Source organism: Microchirus variegatus (genome assembly GCF_963457635.1).
Source record: "Microchirus variegatus genome assembly, chromosome: 22".
NCBI lineage: Eukaryota > Metazoa > Chordata > Actinopteri > Pleuronectiformes > Soleidae > Microchirus > Microchirus variegatus.
The window spans coordinates 11505241-11529130 of record NC_139823.1 but is presented as its reverse complement, the minus strand read 5'-3'; the positions used below and the strand labels follow the sequence as shown (position 1 = coordinate 11529130).

The window sequence follows — 23890 nt, the reverse complement described above, 5'->3', positions numbered from 1 at the left end:
TATCTATGAATTTCCAAATTAAATGTTTGACAAAAAACTATTTAAAAAAAGAAAAAAGTAAAGGACGTTATTATAACATCTTAATTAAGAGGTCAAATTATAGTTATTTAATTAGTTTTAGTGGTCGACTAAATTATACACTTCTCAGAGAAGCCCAGTGAGTTGGCTCACTGGGGAGGAAAAAGGTGAATTCTGTTTCGGAATATAGAATTAGAATTTGTTCTTTTTATTGCACACACACACACCAATCAGTGATAGTAAAATTTGACCTGCATTAAACCCTTTCTTTTTACACATTAGTAGGGAACATGCACAACTCAAGTTCTCAACTCAACTTCTGCACCCAGGGAGTAATAGTGGATTGGGTGGCGCCTCATCTTTGACCCATCCTGGTATTTGAACTGCTTACAACCGGCCATTGCCATTCTCTTTGTATTATAAGAGAAAAATAGGGTCGTTAAAATGTTATTCCCAATATTTTCCAGATTATACTCTTATGACAAAAGCCATCTCCTGCATTTTTATTTTGCTGTCAAAAAGAATGAATCGCTCTTAATTGACGGATGAAACTCGGCGACGTTTTAAAACACATTAGGCAGAGAAAGAGAGCAACACAGGTGAAACAGCGTTTGAACACAACTTGACCTGCGCGCTGTAAAAATCGAATTGCTCTCGAATAAGGCAATAAGCAAAGCAGCTCGTATCGCCGAACAGCAGCTGTGCCGCATACAATTAGCAGCAGATAATGATAATGCTTAGTGAGGTGGAGAACAGCACCAGATGTTGAAAGACAAGCTGTGAATGAAACTTGACAAAAAAAAGAAAGTTAAACGTAAAAACACCTGGACGCTATGGCTGTCTTAGCATCATCATTGTGGTCCACTGAGGGAGCCTCGGAATGCGAGGGAGGAAGGTGCGTCGCTTCTTTCACATACTCCAGCAGGAGCACATAAAAGTTTGGTCATCATTGCTGTGGGGAGACAGAAAAAGGCACCCTAGGACAAAACTAAGCTCCCTCATTAGTTTGTCTAGCATACTTTTTTTTTTTTTGTCCAAATGCCACTGCCCCAGTGGACCACATCGCAGGAGATAGTTAACGCTGCTTCAGAGCTAAGCAAGACATTTTCAGGATCCTTGAATTCTGCCTTAAGCCTTGTTTAAACTCATGGCGTGGACCTAGCAGCAGCCACAGAGAAATACACGTCAATATGCTTCAAAACTAGGTGACGCATAAAGAAACTGTCAGGATAAACTGAAAGGTAACCAGATGACAACTGCTCATGCATATATATATGTAAACACCTTTTTTTTGGGTAACCTAATCACACATTTGAGTTTCATTTCCATACCTCAAACAGCTGCATTAAAGCAGTAAAAGAGACGTGTGATAGATCGGTGTCTCACACGGTGTTTGATACAGCTCACATGTGACTTCTTTCCTGTGTTGCTTTGTTACCACGCTAACAAAATATCCTCTCCAAGACTCCAGAACCACCAGACTCTGTGGTTCATAGAGCTGCTTATTAAGATAAATGGCATTGCCAGTTTTCCCTCAGATGCATCCATTCTTAGAACATTTCAGGAGGTGCAAAATGCTGCCCTGCAACAACTTCTGGAGCCCTTATGCCCAATGTGAGATAAAGTAATTTCTGGTGCACAAATCCTTGTGTCGGATGTGCTGCATTGAGTGTAAAACAAGCAAGATACAGTGCAGAAAACCGAGGCTACCTAGTTCTCGAGGAAAACACTAAGCTATTTATGCACATTTGTGCTTAAACTACATGCATCTGCTTTGAGAACGGTGCAGCTGAATGTTGTGTAGTCATGCAATGCATCACACAAGCCGGAATAAAAAGGTTCTGTGTTTAGAGATCTACAAGGTGGGGGTCTATTCCTCAACAATAATACTGTATTATCTTTATCGAACTTAAGTAATACAAAATAAATCCATTTAACACAGCGCCTAATGCTACAAGACATCAGCGCAGCAGATGATTTATTAATTATAAAGCGTAGCATTACTCAAATTTCAAGATCAATACTCTGAGCTTGGGGCAGACAACATTCCTTTGATATCAACAAGAGCGGATAAAGAGCAAATAAGAGCGCTCACCACACAGGCTTAATTATTGATACGAGAACAGGAACGCACACACACACACAACTTGGTGCTTGTCAATGTATCTGCATTTTAATACAGAGCTGAATGTTTGCAAAAAAAAGTATATGTCATGTGTGCAGCAGATAAGGTTTGCCATTAAGCACAACATCTGTGCCATTTATGACTTGGAAATGCAAAGTGTTCAGAAGTAAATGCTTCATTTCCAGTGAATTAGTACAGCATCACTTCTGTGTCACTCATGTGTCTTTAGCACATACCTAAAGAATATCCTAAAAAACTTATTTGAGTAAAAGAAAAAAAAAGAAAAGAAAATGACAAAAAAAAAAAAGCAAAGAAAATGACCATATGTGCTGCAATGTTAGAGGAACTGGCACCTGATCTACAGCAACATTCCATGGATTCATGTGCAATGTGTTTTGTGTGATCCTGCAGATAAACACCAAACAACCTGACAAACACAGAACAACCTGCAGCTACTTAAACGATACACAGATCGCAGTGAGAGGCCGCGTCGAGGAACAGATGGCTGCATTCTCGACGAAAACAGCCTTTATTCTAATACTGAAATGTATTCTGTAGATTTAGGCGTATGGCCTTTCGCGACATTCACACAAAAGAAACTCGCAGCCTCGAGGCTGAAGAGCTTATTCCGCAAACAAGTTCCATGGACTTAACAACAACCTCAAGGCTCAACATCGCATAGAGTACTGAGTCAGTATATGCAGAATGACGCGATTCTACTGTAATGAGAGATTTGATGAAATGCCCAGTACAAATCGTGAAAGTTACAAGTCATTGCATTACTATTAGAGAGATAATTCTGGTCTCATGCAGTGATGCCAGATTAGGTGCTTTTCCGCAAGTTTTCCACAAGTTTTTGTAGTCCTCATACAGGTAATTTGTGATGTATATGATGACATTTATTAGGCCTACATGGCGTAAAAGTGCACCTTTTTACGTGCAGCTGGCATTATTACTAATCTGGGACTGGCGCTAGGATGCCAGAGGTTCATTTCACAATTTGTGTAGCCTATCATTGATTTACTAACTGCATGCTCTTGTTGGTGGCAATTTCCAAAAACCTATTTATCTATCATTTATGTGTGGTTATTTGATGCTCTGGATATGTTGTTTTCTATTGCATGTGTTGTGATTTTACGGGTTTACACAAATGTCTGGCAACTTCGTGGTTTGGGCGGGTCCTAAGATGTAATTCGGCTGGAAATCAATCAATCCGATCTGGCAACACTGGCCGCATGTTCATCCTGATAATCCGAGATTAATCTAATTATAATGGTTCATACCTCTTGCTCTGAGGTTTGAACGAAACACGTAGCAAACAAGAACAATCTCAGTAAAGACAAGTGAGGCAATAAAAACAGCTCAGTGTTAATGGCCGTAATGTGGTGAATATACAATATTTAACAATGTGGACATTTCCTCACACTCCGCTCACACCTCCTCCTCCCCCACACACACAAGAGTGTTGGAGATGGACAGGACGGATGTTTCTCAGTAGGACAGGGCTTGTGAGGATGGAGTGGATGCCCCAGGCTTTCACATAATGGAAAATAACTATCTGACTGGCACAGAAGCTAGCAGACAATTGTGTTGCCTTTATGGAAATAATTCATATACTCTTCTATATCTCAGCACTTTGGCAGCAAAAAAAAAAGAAAACGTGGGCGAAAATGATGAAATTCAAATGTCTCCTGTAATTATAGATCAAATTTGTGTGCTCTCCTTGGAACGGTGCTTTGACATGTGTGAGCGTCTCTGGACATCTCGGTGTCCAGAACGTGGACACTGTCAAGTACACGGTATAATTAGCCATATGGATATATGTGGGTATTTATTCAGTGATTTTTAAAGCTCTATGTACACACATTTCAGCGGGATTGTAAAATAAAGCTGTAGTTTTTTACAGCTTACAAAGTCTTATCAGCAGAAGAAAAGGTTAACTTAAATATTCTCACATCGAAGCAGAGCGGCATCATCTAAATGTGTCCCTATCATAACAATTTATTCATATAAGGCAGTGCATTCTGAGAGTTAAGATAACACATTTGAGGGAGACCACCAGTTTAGTTTAAATATGTTATATTCATGGAAATAGGATAAGTTTGATATTCCACAAAATGATAGATCTTGATTTAAGAGTTTGAAAAAAAGCAGGTTTTTATTTATTCTTTCTTCTTTTTTGCCTGTGTAAATAAAAACCCTTTAAGACTATTTTAGAACCTCAAACTCTATCTTCAGGAGTTAGTGGAGACTATAGACTGAGAGCTGAGACCGATAAACTGTTACATGCAGAATTGCTCTGCTTACATTTCGAGGATTAAGCCTAATTCTGTACATGACTGAAAAAAATAGCTTCACAATGGTTTATCATGGAAACATGGAGATAAAGAAAGAGCATCTGGCACTGCAGTGTGTCTAAACCCTAAGCTGCCGTATAAATTATTTCCAAGCTTTTTTTTTTTTTACTTTTTTACAAAGCATCACATCACTCTCAATACAAACAAAAATGACGGGAAACAAGTCTGTGAGTTGGAAAATAAATCCACCATGTTAGATTGTCAGTGGGGTGTAAATTATTAATCATTATTACAACTTAGCCTTGATCACGTTTTACCTCGATGAAAGTTTTGAAAGTGCTCCTCAACACATGTTAAAGCAGACCTAGACCGGAAGTACCAATTATTTTAAGTGTGTATCTGCGACATTACCTAGTTTATGGAGCCCTGGAGGTTCAAAACAAACAGTTCAGCCACTGCTGAGAACGCTGTGTTTTATTGTAATCTCGGGCTCAGCGAGATCTCTGAAAAAACCCGGTCCGGTTACGTAAACAGCATTTCTCCCGAACAGCGGATCCTCCAGGTCCGGGCACTAGTCCGGGCACATCCGGTTGCGTACATTGAACCGCAGAAGAAGAAGAACCGTTGTGGAGGTGTTTCACGAGCGACAGTGTCTTCTGACTCTGGGTCCGACTCCGGGTCAAAGTCATAAAAGGGACTGTGGCGGGGAGTCGTGTCAAAGCTATTTTTAAACACTGTCAAAAACAATGTTTTGATAATGAGTAGCTAGCAGTGCATCCACCGTTCCAGAAGGGGGAGCTGCGCTTCTGAGAGCTGGTGTGCTAATTACCTCACTTCCGGGTATTGGCCAATCATAAGAGAGTTGGGAAGGCTCTACGCTGGCTGGCCAATCACAACACAGTCTGTCTTCTGGGTGTGAGATTTCAGTCTGAAATATCGTGGCTGAGGAGAGTTTCAGTAAGGAGAGATTTCCATCAACTCATTTACAGCAACTAGGAGGTTTTTGACCATAAAAACAAGTTAATGTATGTAAGTAGACCTCCATCACTCACATATATGTGCGACAGGACCACGCTATGGGAGCTTTAAGTTTACTTTACAGTTCATTTCCTGTTCCACTCAACAACGTGGTCTGGTTTTTCCGTAGCCTGCCTCTCTCTCTCTCTCCGTCTCCGTCTCATGCTCACTCAACCATGTGAGGAGAGGATGAGTTGTGGTGCACTGTACATTTAATCTCTGTCAAGCCAGTCACTTCTGGTCGCAGCTTGAGGGCAAACATCTGCCGGTGGAAGTGAGGCCAGACTTTGGCTACAGAGAGTAGTTCAAAGTGGGTGATAAGAGAGCCAGCGTTTGTTGGACAGATGGCTCAGCCTTTAAGATACAGCGAGTCCTATAGTACATACCTAGAAGACACATCATGGATTACTGAGAAGAAAAAATGCAAATATGACAGCAGAGCAGAGCAAGATACACCGCCTTAAGACAAAAGCTGCTTTTACAGACCATGTCGATGAGTAACCTGACCTGCTATTGAAATACAGAAGAGGTCGTAGCATCTTTTACGCCCACAGATGTACTTCACTTTGAACGGCCAATACGATAATATTAATAATACACCTTATAGTCCACCCTCAGGATGAAGCCACAAAGGCAGAGAGAGCTCCAGTTTCACTGGCGAGGGATATTAGAGAGCATTACAACAGGGGCCATATAGAGCTTGTTAGTGGGCAGTTAACCATCTGTACACAAATGTCCACTCAAGCGCGGTGGACTACCTTTCACACAATCTCACCTCATCTCCATACTGACCTCTACTAACCAAAGTGTCCTTTCAAACCCATTCAAGCATACCCGACAGCATTCATAAAAAAAAGAGTCTCTTGAAATGATGACCCCACATCCAGGGGTAGAGGTAAATATATTCCAAAAGCAAACTCAAGACGAGGAAAAAGAATCATTAAGATGCATAAAACGTCTGCATGCATCTTACTAATAAGACAATTCTGTATGTCTGTGAGAGCACAGTGCAGAATGGACACGATTAACATTCAGCAAACTAATTCTCATTTCAGAAAGCGGCAAAACCGACTACATGTACTGAGCGGTAAACAGAATATAGATTGCGCTATTCTGCATTCTTGACTCGAGAACAACGGAGATAAATGATGAGCTAGGACATGAGTGCTGTATTTGCTCCTTTGTCTCGCTATAAAAATTGAAATATATTATTCTACTGTTTATAAACTGTATACAGGAAGTATTTCACTTTAAAACAAACTGATAAAGACTCTGAAAACAATTACCTTCCATTATTTGTTTCCCTCTTGAGCTGTAGAGGTGGTTGTTTATTTTTAAAAAAGCCACCGGTGTGGGCCTTACCTGGTTTTTCAGATCCAGCTTGGGGCATGGACGTCCACCATTAAAAGCTTTCTCTCTGAGCCACTTGGACCTGATTTTGAGCCCACTGTTACAGGACGCACTGCAGGCCGACCACGGTGACCAGTCGCTGAGCTTACAGTCTAGCGGGCAGGGAATGTGGCAAATCTCCACCACGTAGCCTGAAATTGGACATTGGACAGACAAGAAGGAGAGGTCTGATTTAAGACTCCATCAGCGCCTGCAGTTTGACTCGCATTAATAACGTCAGACAGACACGCCACTGGCCAACACTTCACCAGACCGCCGTCTCACTCACTGTGACACAGAGAGCTAATGATCTGACTAATGACCGTCTCGCTCCTACATGGTGCCAACATGGCTCGGTGAAAGAGTTTTCACACTGTATAATGCCTTTTGTTTCTTTGCCGTCTTGGATAACTTCATTATCACCGTATTTATCCAATTTCCTTTCTCAGTAGACGGAACTATAAAGACAATTAAGACGGTGGCAGCACATAACCACCAGCTGAAGAATTATCCTGCAACTGCTCCTCCATCAGTATGATGATGTACCAGTAAACATTGGTTAAGTTTCTTTAGCCTGAACAATAAAGCTGTTGCAAATTTGCTATATAAAAGGCATCTGTCTATTTGTTTAAGTGTTGTTCCTACATGTCACAATGCGATAAAAGAAGATGACAGTTTAGGCGACCAAAATTCAGCTTGGTCAACTGCATTTTTTTCTTTTTTTAATTCTGATTTTTTTTTTATGGTGAATTTCATTAGGAGGAAAGTACCAAGTGCTAATGGGGGTGTTTTACCTGTATTTCACAGGTAACAGCGTGTCTTCAGAGAACACCCCCCTTGTTTTCCACTATTTTAGTTTAGTCCAGCCCAGTGGTTTGTTGTCGCCGTGGCTAATGAGAGACAGACAGATTAGCCGCACACCGTAAAGCTCCCCCGATTAGTCGATTTTTAGTCGAAATTTCAGGGCCAAGAGTTTCTTTGGTTGATTACAGACCTAATTTTCTGTATGGGGTGGTTAAAGTTGGTCATGTGCTGATAACTGTCACAACGCTACCACTTAGGATCGGTTATCATACCAAAATATCATATATGGACATGTACATTTATGTATATGTCCGACCACTGTCAATCCCCCTTGATTTCTTAAAGCAAACCACATTTAAAAGAATCCATTTCACTATAAAATTGCCAAAGCATTAGCACATACATGTTTGGGGCAGAAAAGAAAGATGTCTGCAAATTCTACCTGAGTCTGTGCAGAGCGTAGGGTCGACCAGGTGTCCCTGCTGGCTAATGCAAGCCACGGCTCTGTAGCGCAGACCTTGGCCACACTCCTTTACCTCCCGCTGGCTCATCCAGCCTTGCATGAAGCCGGAGACAGACGGATCAGGGAGGACACAAGCAGACCAGTTGCCGTAGGGCTGGGACAAAAACTCATCACAAGGACAAGCCTCTGTTTCCTCCAGCGGATACAACCCCTCGTTCAAGCAATGCTCCCTCTTTTTGCTGCGACCTGAGACAGAAGAGGGACAAAGCATAAAGTTATTACGCATTCAGTGTGTGAAACTTTCCCCTCCCCCATGTTGCAGTGGACGCTGAGCTGCTGAATGCCAATACACTTTTATTGTTATGACGATAAGGAGCTCCAATCAAATATAAATAAAAGAGGACATTACACCGACTCATTTTGCGAATTTATTCATGATTATTCACATCCCGCAAGCGCCACGAGGTGAGAAAAGTTCATTAGCAGCTCTAAACTGCTTATAGCTTATTAGTGTCACATAATCCACATGCAACATCCTGGATTGTATTTGTTTGTTTAAGCATTGATTTCTCCACGTGAAACACGCATCAGCATCCCGAAATCACCATCTCGCTGTGGAAATGTTCCTCAAATGCTCACAAACACGACATCCAATAAAAAAACAGGATTTTTTTTCAGGATTCTTGGCTGGTAAGAACACTGTTGCAATTGCTTGCATAAATTATAGAAACGGTCTTGACCGTCAACAACTCGCGGCACTGCTCTGGTTTATAAACTAAAGGCTTGTTATTTCATCATTCATCCCCTCACATTCGAAGCCCCCCCGGTAACATACAGTGTAGAAATGAGGAAACGACTACAGCCCACAGTAAAAAATACTGTATCATACAATCACATGTTGATGAAACCTAATTGTACATTAATGAAGACATCAAATATGAGAGCAGAAGCACAAATGACACATCATCTCACTTCTAAGGCACGTGCGTCACATATAGTTGTTCCAAGACAATGAGGGAATAATAATGACTAAAAAAAATAACGTTAAAATAGCTTTACTTTATTTCTATGGTGACAAATAAACAGCCAATCAGTCAAAACTGCTCCATGAGCAGTGGCAATGAAACTATTTTCCTTGTGTAAAATGCACTCGAGAGGGAATGATTATGGCCAAATGTTATAGTAATATTAAAGTTTATATATTTATTGATTTTGGTGCACACTTAATGCCTGTGCTGTTCCCGCAAATCTAAGTAACTGAAGGTTACAACTGCCTTTTTGTTCTTCTACGCAACGTAGAGACATTTAATTATGTGTGTATCTCGTTATTATGCAACTCAATTTAATGTTTGTGTCCACATGCACTGTTTTTATGCGTACATTAATATACCGTGCAGCTCCCAATGAGGCGACAGAGAAACAAAGTTCTGTTTTATTTTGTCCCGGACTCCTCACCAGCAGACAGTGGCTGGAGTTTATTATTACCGATCAATGTGGAATAGACTGTCTTTGATTCAAGGGGCTGACAATCGTGGAGAAACGGGCAAACAACGTAAAGCTGTGTCGACTAACCTACCATTTGTCGCAGATGTTCATTTCAGGTCTTGTTTTGTTAATTTGTTTTTTTTTTCTTCGTACATCCAATTTCCTTCAGTCTACTTCATCTCATTTTATGTTACTTAATTCAATATATTTCCCAGGAAGCTTTTTGGGAAGCCATCGTCTCTGTGCTGCAACATATTATTTGGTTTAGACGACCTTAAAAATCACAACAGACACGTGAATTAAAGCAGATGTTGGCACTAAAAGGCTTATGAAAAATTTAAACATGATTCATATATGGAGTTCATTTATGTTTCATGTTTTTACCCTGTCAAATCTAGCTCCACATCTTCTGTCTAATGTGTTATTTCAAGCTATGAATTTATGTAAGCTCAATATATGTCACAATATGTATGAAATAATTAGTCGCACTACCGTGCTATATATTTGATAAATACTAATATTGTAGCATGAGCAGGAACACAACGTCGTGGCTCAAAGGCAGACACTATCACTTTTAATGAGTAACAGATGCAACCTGTCAAGCTGTCCATTTACTCTCTCTCTCTCGTGATTGACCGTCTTATTCATGAGACATGAGACAGATACGCTGGTCTGGTGTCAGCAGCTATAAACGCCCTGCTGTAATTGACGCAATAGCGTTACAGTCCATTATTTTGTGTCTTTTATTAGAGCGTCGTGCAGAAATCTAACTGACTGTAGATGAATATTTCATCACAATATAGTGATATTTTCTTGACACGATGGAAATGCCATTGAAACAGCATGAACACCTCGACTCGTCAGATTCATTAGGATCAAACAACGGGCGAGAGAGAAAATAGAGCATGAAGTATAATAACTTTGATGAACTCGATTATCATTAAAGTCAACGTCAACATTTCAACCTGCCGTGTGTTATTATTACAGCTATTTACAGTATTCACAGTTCGGTAATTAAAATCTACAGCTGGCAACAATGAAATGAAGTAAAGTGCTACAACAGCTAATCTTCTGAGTCTATACAGAACTCTGGCTGCAACCAAGGATTGTTTTCATTATCAATTATTGTCTCGATTAAACAGACAGTTCACTCAAAAAAATGTTGCTCCAGAATCCTAAAAATATCTCACTTAATGCACAAACCAGATAGTCATTCTATTGCCACAGAGGAGAGAAACCAGAACACGGTCAGGAACTGTGTGTGCGTGGGTTTTCTCGGTTTCCTCCCAAACATGCAGAGGTCAACTGGACACTCGAAATTCCCCGGTAGGGGTGAATGTGAGAGCGAGTGGTTGTTTATTCTCTATATTATGTTGGCAGTGCGATAGATTGGCGACCTCTGCAACCTGCTTCAAGATGAGGAACATGGACCGGTTTGTGAAGCTATATTTTGATTTGGGCTTTTCAAATAAAGGAAATACTTCATCTTTTGGCACTCAGCAACACATTATTGTCAGCGTTTCAAAACAGGACTTTGAAAAGATTGAGTCTGTTTTGAAGAAAGAATCTCACGGGCTTGGAGGAAATCATTTCTTTTGTGGAGGATGAAATTAGTTTATTCTTGTTCTCATTATTACTTTTTTAATATTATGATTTTATTCTCATAATATTGCAACTTTTTTCTCGTAATATTCTGATTTTTTTTAGTATTACGACTTTATTCTCATAATATCAAAACTTTTTTTCTTGTAATATTCAGATTTTTTAAACATTACAACTTCATTCTCATAATATTCCAACTTTTTTCTCTTAAAATTCTGACTTTCTTAATATTACAACTTTATTCTCAAAATATTACAACTTTATTCTCATAATTAGGGGCCTCGCACACAAATGTGGCGAGGAACCTTTTGAAATTGCTCATATATTATAACTTATATGCTTATATTACAACTTTTTTCTCGTAATATTCTGACTTTTTTAATATTACGACTTTATTCTCATAATATTACGACTTTATTCTGGAAATTTTAAATATTTTTTTCTATTCAGTTTGGCCCTAATACTCAGTCGCAGTAAATTAAAAAATCTTGTTTTGTCAATTCCTTGACCTGAGCAAGATGGAGAGCGATTCAAGCACACTCCTCTCACACACGCACTCCTCACACACACACAGGAAGCCTGGTGAGTGCATTCCTATACTCATGCACCCGTATTTGTTTCATGGATCCTGGGTGTCCTCATCCTCCTGTGTGCCAAGTGACAGCCCATCTGTTTCTGAAGTGGTGTCTGATTGCAAACATTTCTCACGAGTGTGAACTCACTGCTGTCACACTGCAATCCACAGACAATCTGTTCAATCTACACAACTGCTGGTGGTTGATTGAAGAGTGTGAAAGCAACATCACTAAACGCTGACAACTACATTACTTGCAATAGCACAACATTGGCACTCGGATACATGGAGGAATCTACATTTGGCTCTGTAATATGTGACCTGTTTTTCACACTAAAGTGTATTGGGTTTGTTGTGCTGATGCTCCATTAGCAGCCATGACACTGCACTATTCTTTGTCCCTTTAAAGCCCAGTGGTCTTTTTTTCTATCTGCATCTACACTGAGGTGCGTGGTCATAAGAGCACTGTTTGTGCAGATGATAGTGCTTACTTTTCAAGGGCTTAAAAACAACAAAAAAATAGATGCTGAGTTTGGAGAGAAGCTGTGTGAAGTGGTACACTTCACCCTGACCTCTACAGTTCCTGTTTTAAAACAATACAAAGTCAAGTTACAAACGTATAACTTGCGAGATGACAAGGCCATGGATGGATTTCCTTGAAAAAGATGCCAATAGCTGGAGAATTTTAACTCTCCAGAGAAATGTGAACATGAACCTTATTTTTTCCACTTGTCTAGATGATTGGCCACAGTCTGGAGTTCAGTCAATTTTACCGTAAAGAGGCGAGGAAACGACTGAGTGGGCGCGAAAATTGAACTCTATACGGCCAAATGAAAACGTTTTCAAGGCCAAATGAAAAACTTTTTCAAGGCCAACTGAAAAAGTGTCCAAACAATGACAAAGTTACATATTGTATTATCACAAACACATGGTACACAACAAGACTTTCATGTGTGCCAATGTGGTTGACGGGACAATTTGAAATACAATTAGACTCAATATCGATGCACACATTTTCTTATTTTGCAAGCTACGATATCTATATCTCACAATACACAGAAATCAATAAAACATTTTGGAATCATGTCATAAAAGAGCAAGTCTCGATTCTATTGCAGTCCAACTCTCCTATCGTATATTGCCTGATGTTAAATCCATGTACTGTGAAATGGGAGTATAATAAATCCTAAAGTATACTACTACCCACTCTCAGCTGGCTTTTTTCCCCTCCATCTTACTTTGAAGTTTGAGTGGATTTTTTGGAATGGATTTAAATCATTCATTATAAAATCAATGAATGAAGCATTGATGACATTAACCACAGAATTACATGATTACAATGGACTTCACAATTAAATATAAAAACATGGAATACAACTAAATTTGATTCTTGATTTCCCACCACTATCCTCGGGCTGGGTCGGGCCCTTGATCAAGCATTCGTGTTTTTTCTCCCTTGTCGTGTTCGTGTGGTATGTTATAGCACGTCGTATTGTGTGAAGGTGTAAAAACCTGCGGCCGTGAACGCATCATTTGAAAACCAGGAAGCGTATCATCATTAGCGACATATGAGATCATGGAAGCGGATCTCAGCGGCTCTGTTGTTGTTGTTGTAAATTAGACTGTGGCAGCAGGTACAACAAGCTCCCGCTGTGGGGAGGATGTGGACATACGTGTACATTTATGGCTCACGTATTAAAAAATTGTCAGGTTTAAATTGGGCTCTTAATTACAGTTAATGTGTTGGGCCGGTCCGGGCTCGGACACAACGTGCACAGGCTCGGGTCGGGCTTGATTTTTTTGGGTCTGATCAGACTTCAACCCATTCATGCAACAAGCCTCTGGCGGCCTCTGTTGGTCATGTTGGCAAGTGCAAGAGTGAAGTTGTGAATTAAGCTGCAGATAAGCTGACCATTAGAACTGCACTGTTTCTATAAACCAGGTTGAAATGACACACATGAGCTCGTTAAAAAAGCCTAATCCCCCTAATCCCTTTGTGAATAGCTCAGTAATAGCATTTAGTCATGTACCAAAAATATTTTTCCACAGTTAAGCTCTTACACACAAACACTGCCCTCTGAACTGTGACAGACGTCATCGACAGCACTCAGTGTGTAGATACTCATTCGACAAAAGTATTGATGCTATTCTTGCCAATAAACAAGAGAGTCAAATGTTTATCCTGCCACTTATTGAACATTTTTCTGCAGCCCAAGTCAGGTTTTTGGGGGGATGGATACGCACATGCTTGTTCGAGCACTGATAGCTGCAAGGGTATATTAGTGTATATTATATCTGTTTACTTCTTTATTTCACTCTTGGACAGCTTTTTCTAGCTGGATGCTGAAATATGTAAGCCACTGCTTCTCCTACACCAAAGTCCATAGCAACAAAAATGTCACTTAGGCAAATCCAACAAAAGATTTTTACAGTTTCCAGTTGGATAAAGCACATAACACATAATATTCTCAGTATTAACTGTTATCTGCATAATTACAGCAGAAGAATTAAAGCAGAAGACTGGCATCCTCAGCAGTGGTTCTCAAACTTTTTTTTTTTATACCAAGTACCACCTGAGAAAACATTGAGCTCTCCAAGTAAGACCATCATCGCCAGCGTTAAAATACCGTGGTGTAAATGGGTCGAGCAAAGTCAGCTATAGACTGATTTATTCCCAATAACGTTATTTGCTCTATCATCATCGTCCTCTTCCTCACATATAACTTCACAACAACATTTTCCTCCAAGTACCACCAGAGAACGCTCACGTACCCTCACTCGGGAGAACCATGGAGTTCGAGGTTATACTGTAGATTATATTTGAAAGTGTTTTTAAAGATGCAAACCACGTGCCAAGGACCACAATGACAGACAGTGAATGTCACTGGAGCTTGAACAAACTCGTATATACAGTTCACTTCACTGTAGAGGGGGAGCTCAGCTTTAGCACGAGTGATACAACAAAGCATCATGGGAAAAGCAACGTTCAACCTCTTACCGCTCCGTTACCAGGTTGTACCAATAAATATTGTGAACCTCATAAACAGTGCAGGGTGAAGAAGGGGTCAAATCTGGATCTGTTAGGAGAATAACTGGCAGTGTGTTTTTTATTATTGCTTATGGTCAGCTTGGAACATAGAGCATATAGCGACATATAAAGAAGGCTACAGTTTTTGTAGGGCACTGCAATATCATCAGAATCACTGGGTCACCTAATCTGCATATGTTTAGACTGTGGGAATTCCCTCCCATGTTGCCATAAGACTGAAAGTCACTTTTACTGTATGTTCTTGCTCATACATTAGACGCAGCAGCAGAACCAGAGAGAATAAATGTAAATTCAGGAGGTGAAGTCTGAGTATTACAGTTCAAATCCAATGATTTTGGTGAGTCGAGTGACTCATTCTGTGTGTGTGTAGTGGAGAGGAGAGGAGGAAGAGTGCCGAGGTGTGGCTGCTCATATTACACCTCTTACTCTTTTCATGCCCTCAATTTGCACACATCGTCATAATGGGGAGTAAGTGCATGATTGGGAGGCAGGTTGTTAAATTATGCCAACAGAAAAATTACATATCCAGGACTCGGCAAACATCTTTCATTGTGTAAACTAGGCAAATTATAGTCCCCGCGTTGTGTACGCTCACAGTCGCGGCACCTATTTCTGTGTATTTGCAACAGGGCTAATGTGGTGAGCAAACATTTACACTACTTAGCAGTGTGATCGTTTTTTTCCCTCTCCACATATAGAAAATCTTAGAGACATAGTCTACTATCAAACACTGTCCTGTGTAGCAACTCTTCGGGTCTTCAAGTGACTTAGATGTGTAATATTTCTCATGGATTATCTAAGCTGAGGCCTTGGTAAACTGCCAACTTGTTTAACCCCATGCTATTCGGATTAAAAATACCTAGGTGGGTCGGCATAAAAGAGTCAAAAATACTGACTTATCACGACCATTGGAACACAGTGAACACGTGCACAAATTGTTCATCCACCGCTGAGCAACGGCTGATTTCAAGATCTCAGATTCTAAAAGCATTATAGAAGGAGACAGGGTATGTTTACTACGACCCCTCTAGCATGAGTTCAAATATTCATGAAGACAGATAGCATCCAGCCTGGTCTGCAACCACAGCATGTAATTCAGATTTTGCCATCTGCGTTGAAATAACAGATTACACACATCCACAGAGCTCATTTAGACATAATATAACACTACGGGGACACTGCACAAGTTACAGTATCAGGGCTGGGGGGGGGGGGGAAGCTGGATTTTCTTTTAAGCTCAGGGACTTTTCAGCACATTAAGATGTAACGGCAACAATCCTGAGGATCCAATCAATGAGAGGATGTCAGGAGAGCTAATGGCGCTTTTCCACTAGCTCCGGGCTACACGGCACTGAGCGACACGACACGAAACGGCACGGTTTAGTTGTGTTTCCACTACAGAGAACGTACCTTCTCAACGTGGGCGTGGTTATCACAACACGGCTGCAACCCGGCTGCGCGAAACTGCTATGACGTCTTATACGCGAGACACACACGCACATAAACAATGACGGACGTGGACTCGTTCTGTTGCTCGGTCTGTGGCATTTGTTCACACACAGAAGAGAAGATCGCCAGAAAAAGCTACAGGCGGCAAGAAGAAATATTGTGGAGGAGTACAGAGAAGTTTGGGAAGTCATACATCATGAAACTGAAGATGAGATGTTACGAGACGACGAGTGAGGGTAAGCTAAATATAGTTGCTATCGCTAACTAGCTCATATACAGTACTGTGCAGAAACGATGTTGTTTTTTTGAGTATGTAATACTCACGCATGTCTTGAACCAGAAACATTAATTAAGGTTCCACTCGAGTATTAACAGAGTTGTGTTATTGTTCAAGTGTAAGGGTAGATCACACTAAATACTGGACACCTGTAGAGGATGTTTTTTTTAAAACAACAAAAAACTGCATACATATATTCTGATTGTGTTCCAGTAAAGTGAAATAGAAATAATGATTCCTCTATTGTCATTATAGCAACAATCTAATGGTGGCCTCAGACTTCTACATAGTACTGTACAATTGTACAGCGTAGTAATGACCGAAAGCAATCTCTATTTTTGGTATTCTGGTATTAATGTAAGCATGCTGCCTGTGTGTTTCAGATGGTTCTGTCACTCCTGAAAAGGAATGACTGTGGTGTCCAGCTGGTGAAATCCATGGTGGTGACCTGCTGTGCTCTGCATAACCTGTGTGAAAATCATGGTGAGACCTATGACACTGAATGAGATGCACACACAGCAGCTACAGTGGTTGAACCTGTGGTGGCAGTGGCACAGGGTGTAGAGGAGGGCAGAGATGTAGGTGAGGGCCTGATGTGTCACTTGTTGTGAATTTGTAAAATGCTTTATTATTGTACTGTTTTTCACTGAATTACAAATAAAAGTTTGTACTTTCTGCAGAGATGTCTCCTTTTGTCTGTATACGTTTTGTTTGTAAAGGCTGCCACAATTAAAAGAAAAGAAATACGCATGACGTAATCACATAAGTCACATTGTTGTTTATTCAAACAAAAAAACACAGCAAACCAAAGTTAAATTGCACAGCAAATCAAATAAACTGTACATAGGTGGTGGAGTCCTAGGACAGGAGGGAGGAAATAGGTCACATGCTCCTGCCACCTATTGCCTGGACAAGCTGCCCAATCACTCAAAGGAATGCGTGGTTGAACGCAGCACTCCCGTGGTGTGGCGGTTACGTTGTGTCCGGTTCCACTTCTGCTACTGAACATCTTCCACCTGAAGCTCTGCGAGGACAGCTGTGTGCTTCTTTTTCTCTTCCCTACATAACACTATAGAGAAGAGAAAAGGGGTTATTAATCAAACCATTAAGGAAATACACAAATGCTGTAAATCATGTTTATTATTTCTTACCAGTTGCACAGATCTGTGGTCTGTGGCGAAGTTGGTGCCCCCGATAACGAAGCAGCTGATGGCTCTGCTGGGGTGGATGAACACTCCTCACATATGGAATGGGATTCTTGAACAAAAGAAGTGTATACATACGCTGTAATTACACGCATAACAATATATATATATTCAGCCACAGACTGAAACACCCTAAATGAAGGAGCTTTATCATTATTATTATCCTTTATTCCTCCCTGCAGCTGTTAGCTCTCAGTAGACAACATATAACCAGGCTCCTCATCCCATGTGCAATATACTGTCTTTTTGCAAAAGTGTAATATAGACATATAATATCCGATGCTCATTCTCTGTCTATAATGTAAATATAGAACCCATACTGTATATTCTGGTCTAGTCTGTTTTAACACGCAAAGACAAAACGTTACACGGTAGTAAGTCTAATTCATGACTTGTACAAATCTGGTTTCTTTTACAGGTTTACGTAATGTTTTGTTGTAGGTTGAGCACCTAATAGCGACATTGCTAACTAGCTAGCCAACTACGTTGTCTCGTGTAAACAGACGGACAGAGATTACCGACACACATGATGTTACTTTTATAATGTCTTGTTTAAGCGAGTTTATTCTCAGCAGTAGTTAAACGTTGCTCTTAGGCTGAAAATAAAAAACTTACCGTTGGCGTGTGCAGAGTTATTGGAGTTGCTGTGTACGCCGTGAGCGGACATCGACTCCCGGCAAGACCTGCTCGTTACGGGCGGCTCCGTCCAGCTCTCTGTATTTTGTCGTCTCCGACTAAACACAGGACAGTCTGGACCTCGTCGTTGGACCATGGAGTGTTCTTATGCAGAGTCGCCATGTCCAAGTATTTGCGCGCTACTATTTTTTGAAAAATGGTGAAATAGACTCCTGCATCCTGTATTTTATGTCGCGCTCATGACGCACCCAGTGACGACACTTCTGGCCAATCAGTTACCGGCAGTTTTGACCAATCAGCGCATAGTACCTGCGCATAGTACCGGCACCACTGAATGGAACCTCACCACCGCAGGTACTAAAAATAGTGCCGAGTTCCAGGTACTACGCTAGTGGAAACACTCGCTAAACCGTGTCGTGTAGTGTAGTGCCGTTTAAAGTCGGGCCGGTGGAAAAGCGCCATAAGAGGACAGTCCAGAGGTGTACCCACTGCCTTCGAGTGATGTTTTTTATTATTATTATTATTATTATTATTAGGATTTTCAGGTCCATACAGACAGTATAGTGATATCTTACTTCACATTTAGCCAACTGCAGATATACAATTGTAGTGCACGGTCAAGTATCGACTCTATAAGCAGTGTAAAATCGCCCATTGGGTATTCACCCATCCAGTAAAATACACAAATAAATGTTTTTAAATATAGTAAAATAAGATCAAGAACTTAATAAACAAAACTGTCGGTCTAAACCTCAATGATGTGTAGAGCTCACTACCGAGGTAATATAAAGGACACAAAAATCCACTTTTCGACAAATGATGGCATTGGTGTGACATAGGTTATCCATCTTTCCCATCTTTTCAAAAAAGGTTCCCTGTTCTCAAAGCAAAGGTAATCCTTTCCATCTTAAAAATCTCATAGATTACGTCAATCCATTCCTCTACAGTAGGTTTTCCTGGTTTTTTGTAGCGTTTCCTGCTAGAAGCACTTAGGATCCGAAATAAGTGTTTGACACCCAAATATAAAGTCTCAGTGATGCACAGGAGCAGAATATGTGGAAATGGTTTGCTTTCGAGGCACCGACACGGTCTCCAGCATGCAGAAGAGCCTCGAGTGATGTTGTTTATATGAATAAAAGGTAGAGCCTTTACCTGTGAGCGAGCGCCTGCGACTCGCGGAAGCGCCACATCCTGTACAGCCGGAGAACTTGGACCATGTCGTTAGGGTGCAGTCATCCTTGCAAGACACCCGACATTCTCTAAACTGAGGGGGCAAGGGGCCAGCCCATCGCAGGCACTCTGTCATATTGGCTAACTCTCCGCCGCTCTCCTCGACACAGCTGAGTCCTGCAAACATAGAGGGAGATATGAATGTCACTCCACTTATACGAACCAAGCACCCGTGAAAAATCACACTGCACTGCAAGTTGACATTCTGTTGTTATTGTTGTCAAACATGTATTTTTAATGGCCTTTTCTCAGCACATTGCAATTCTATAATGCTGATGTAAGTATGAGGTCACTCTCGTATTCGGTTTAATGTCGGAGTGAAAGGCCTCAGAAATGCTTCTGCAGTCCAGTCATGTCATAAGTCATCGGTACAAAAGAAAAGCCCCGCTTTCATGTTATGATCTATTGAAATGCTAATTCAACCTTCAAACACAACACCTTTATCAAGCTTCTCAAGATAACTGTGATTTATTGAATGAAACAAGACATTCATAATAAAACAGATCAACATCAATGTGAATCGGGTCTGACAGAATGATGTATACACTGTGTAATCAACGAACAGGTATACGAGTAAAGGCATCGCAGCCCAGTGCCGACTGCCATGCATGACGATGTGTGCGAGAGTAATGGATGATGGGTTAACTGCTTTAATGTAGCACTCAATTACCCCCAGACTGACTTTCAGTGGAGCCGGGCTACTTTTGATAACTTTGCATATAGAAAAATATTCCTGTTCAAATTCTTTTTGCAATTTGTAATATCTCTGTAAGCGAAATGGAATCTGTCACAGGCAGGAGGAAGGCAGCGGCTCTTTGTCATGAAGGAAATACATCATTTTATTCGAGAGGAAAAGTTAAGAAAATTGTGGTGTCACTTGCATGTTGAGGTGTAAGGCAGTAGACACGCTGCAAATACTGAATATTCATAGTTACGTTAGGTTTTTTGGGGTCAAATTAAGACCAGAATCTTTGCTTCTGATTGAAGATTACTACATGAAAAAACTTCTTAAAGTAAATATAATAAAATGACCAAGTGGTGCAGCCAAGTATACACAGACACCAAAGTGGGCCGCAAACTTTGGTGTTTTGTGCCGTTGTGCCACCCCCACTGGTCCAACCAATTATAGAAGTCTGCAGCAGTGATGCATTAAAACATAAACAGCTGAAAGTTGAGAGGAATTTGAGGTCAGACACATCATGGTGTAGATTCTTTTCTTTTCTCCAGGACAGGGGAGCAAAACAGCCAAGATTAGCCAACGCTCTCCTTCTCCCTTTCCTTCATACAATTTGTTGGTGGATATTTAGGCCCCATCCCATTTCTTCCCCTTAAAATTTCCACTTGGTTTGGAGTGCCCTCAATGGTAAATTCCCCTCGTTGAAGGAAGTGGCTTCCCTAAGGAATTGGGACACCACTATATGCAAATTAGCACAACGAACGCGCTAACCTACGTTACATGAAATGTACATAACATCTTTATGGTCCTTTATTGTCACCTTGTCAGGTCCTCACATTATGTGGCAACTAATTTTTCCCCCCAATATCACCTTTAACCCTTTAAGGTACTACTCAACCATTTGGTCAACCACACTTTAAGTCACTAGATCTCATTGAATAATGCATCAAGCTGAACTCACCAACACTTAATGTGATTTGTTCTGAATGTTGTTATTAAATTATGCAAACCAGGTTTATTATGAACAGACGTCTCAACCGTTTGGTAGAGGCCTGTATCTGAAATACTGTAGGGTCTAATTTAATATATATTAATTGTCCTTATTGTTATCATAAGTAAATAAAATAAAATAATAAAATAATAAAACATGCAAAGAAATAATGTTTCCTTTGCTTTTTTCGTGGTGCGTACCTTAAAGGGTTAAACTTCATATATTGCATGCTATCATGGGATTATTAACACACACACCAGCAGTGCAAATAAAAGCTACTTCACAAAATCTGTCAAGAAAAACCTTGTGTAAGCACATAATACTAGTGTCAAAGTGACTTTCATTAGTATGCAAATGTATGCAGCAGGGTGCTCCAAAATCTAATAATTTACTCAGAGGGAACCTGTGGTGGGAAAAGACAATTTCTATTGTTACCATTCTCAAGATACAATTTTACATAACAACATTAATCACTTCTCGTATTTCATGCATCAGAGTAACAAGCTGAAAAGGAAAGAAATGGGACTATCATTTTGGCAGGATGTTAAAATTAACCAAAATGTGGCTCACATGAAACCACATTAATTAATAAAAATTAAAAGAAAAAGGTAGGAAACAAATAGCTTTTCGTATTTGATATTTAAGTCTGCACTGTACTTGGCTTGGCATGTCTGCAGGAATAATTCATCAGGAAGTGCTGCTTTTGCCCCGGCTTACACAGGAAGCAACTTTAATGAGGATCCACAGAAACAGTTATGAATACAGACTGACTGAAGCAAAGAAGTCAAATAAAAAGGGGAGGAGGGGAGGAAAAAAAAGCAGACAAATAGCAAAAATGTGGGGACACCGTTTCCCTGAGACATCGTCAGTTCAGTACCACACTCTTCACAGACAGAAACACAAACAGGACAACATGTTCCAACACATTGCTCTGCCCTGTTCGCACACGTTGGGATTTAAGGAACGCAACGTTACAGTGGGAGGAACTCGTCCTCCTTTCGCTCAACACCTCAACATCTTTGAGGATTCACCGATCAACAAACACGTCTCTAATCCATTTTATTGATTTCTATTTGACTTTGAAATTTTGACCCTGTGAAAGAAAAAAAAAACGGTTGCTGGGAACGCGTGGGAGTTTCATTTACATACAAGGCCTCCGCAAAGGCTTTTTTATTCATGCGACTTTATGTAACGTGTGCAGTCGAATCACAGTGAAATAAAAGCGTTAAGGTTAAACACTGACATCTGAAGGTGACTCTTAATTCTCCTTCATCATTAAGAGATACAGGATTTGTCCAATTAGTACAACAGTGGGAATAATCATACAGTGAACCTCTGTCTTGGCATTTCCAGTAGTTTTGTCCATTTACAATGAGTCGTATACTCTGTTTATTTTTACCTTCTTCACAAGTGACAACCCCATTCTGTCACTGCGTGTGAGCTCAGCACAGCAAGTCCTGCCATTCTGATTTTATAACTAAAAACCATCATGTTTTTAACAATAATTATTCCAGCCTCTGGTTGCTAAAGTTTATTTGTGTGGCCCTTCACATCGTCAAACTTTTTTATCACGCAATCTCACTGTCGTCTGTCAAAGATAATCTTTAATTGAAGAGCAACTTCCCCTCCGAGGAGCCGCCACCTTAACGTGGCGGAGGGGTTTGTGTGTCCCAATGATTCTAGGAGCTCAGTTGTCGAGGGCTATATGGCCCGAGTAGGGTCACACAAGGAAAACAGATCCTAGGTGAGGGACCTGACAGAGCGGTTCAAAGACCTCCAATGAAGAATAACATAAATGGACCACATTCTCAATCCCCTGGAAGGGGGTCACCGGGCCCCCCCTCTGGAGCCAGGCCTGGGGGAGGGGCACGATGGCGAGCGTCTGGTGGTCGGGCCTGCACCCATGGGGCACAGCCCGAAGAGGCAACATGGGTCCCCCTTCCCATGGGCTCACCACCTGTGAAAGGGGCCACGGAGGTCGGGTGCATTGTGAGTTGGGTGGTAGCCGAAAGCGAGGACCTTGGCGGTCCGATCCCCGGTTGCAGAAGCGTGGAACGTCACCTCTCTGACAGGTAAGGAGCCTGAGCTGGGTTTGCGAGGTTGAGAGGTTCCAACTAGATATAGTAGGGCTCACCTCGACACACAGCTTGCGCTCTGGAACCAGTCATCGAGAGAAGCCAGATGAGGTGGCTCGGGCACCTGGTTAGGATGCCTCCTAGACGCCTCCCCTAGTGAGGTGTTCCGGGCACGTCCCACAGGGAGGAGACCCAGGAAGACCCAGGACTCGCTGGAGAGACTCTGTCTCTCGGTTGGCCTGGGAACACCTCGGGATTCCCCCGAAAGAGCTGGATGAAGTGGCCGGGGAGAAGGAAGTCTGGGCTTGTCTGCTCTAGCTGCTACCCCCGCGACCCGACCTCGGATAAGCGGTAGAAGATGGATGGATGGATGGATGGAAAAGAGCAACTTAGAAAGGTGAACATCTTCGAGGCCCAGCTGAAAGGACAAGTTCTGAAGAGGCCCGACACTCTCTCCACTTTTTTTTTTTTGAAAATCTTGAAAAGTCTTAAGGGCATACACTAGACCGGATAAAATGACATTCTTTA

General features: G+C 41.1%; 1 protein-coding gene and 1 long non-coding RNA gene across 2 annotated transcripts in view; both read right to left on the bottom strand.

Annotated features, from left to right (window-relative positions):
- The window catches only part of thsd7ba (thrombospondin, type I, domain containing 7Ba), a gene marked incomplete at both ends in the record, with an annotated part of 137447 nt that overhangs the window by 29821 nt on the left and 83736 nt on the right, over nt 1-23890 (bottom strand). The window contains 3 exons of the mRNA XM_083908877.1: nt 6820-6998; nt 8093-8359; nt 19543-19730. Coding sequence (XP_083765003.1) covers nt 6820-6998; nt 8093-8359; nt 19543-19730 — 634 coding nt within the window. The remainder of the gene's footprint in view (nt 1-6819; nt 6999-8092; nt 8360-19542; nt 19731-23890) is intronic.
- Nucleotides 17322-18583, bottom strand: LOC310943332. Its single transcript, XR_014593115.1, has 3 exons — nt 18370-18583; nt 17701-17806; nt 17322-17618 (listed from the first exon to the last, which is right to left on the bottom strand). It is a non-coding gene; the product is annotated as an uncharacterized lncRNA (long non-coding RNA).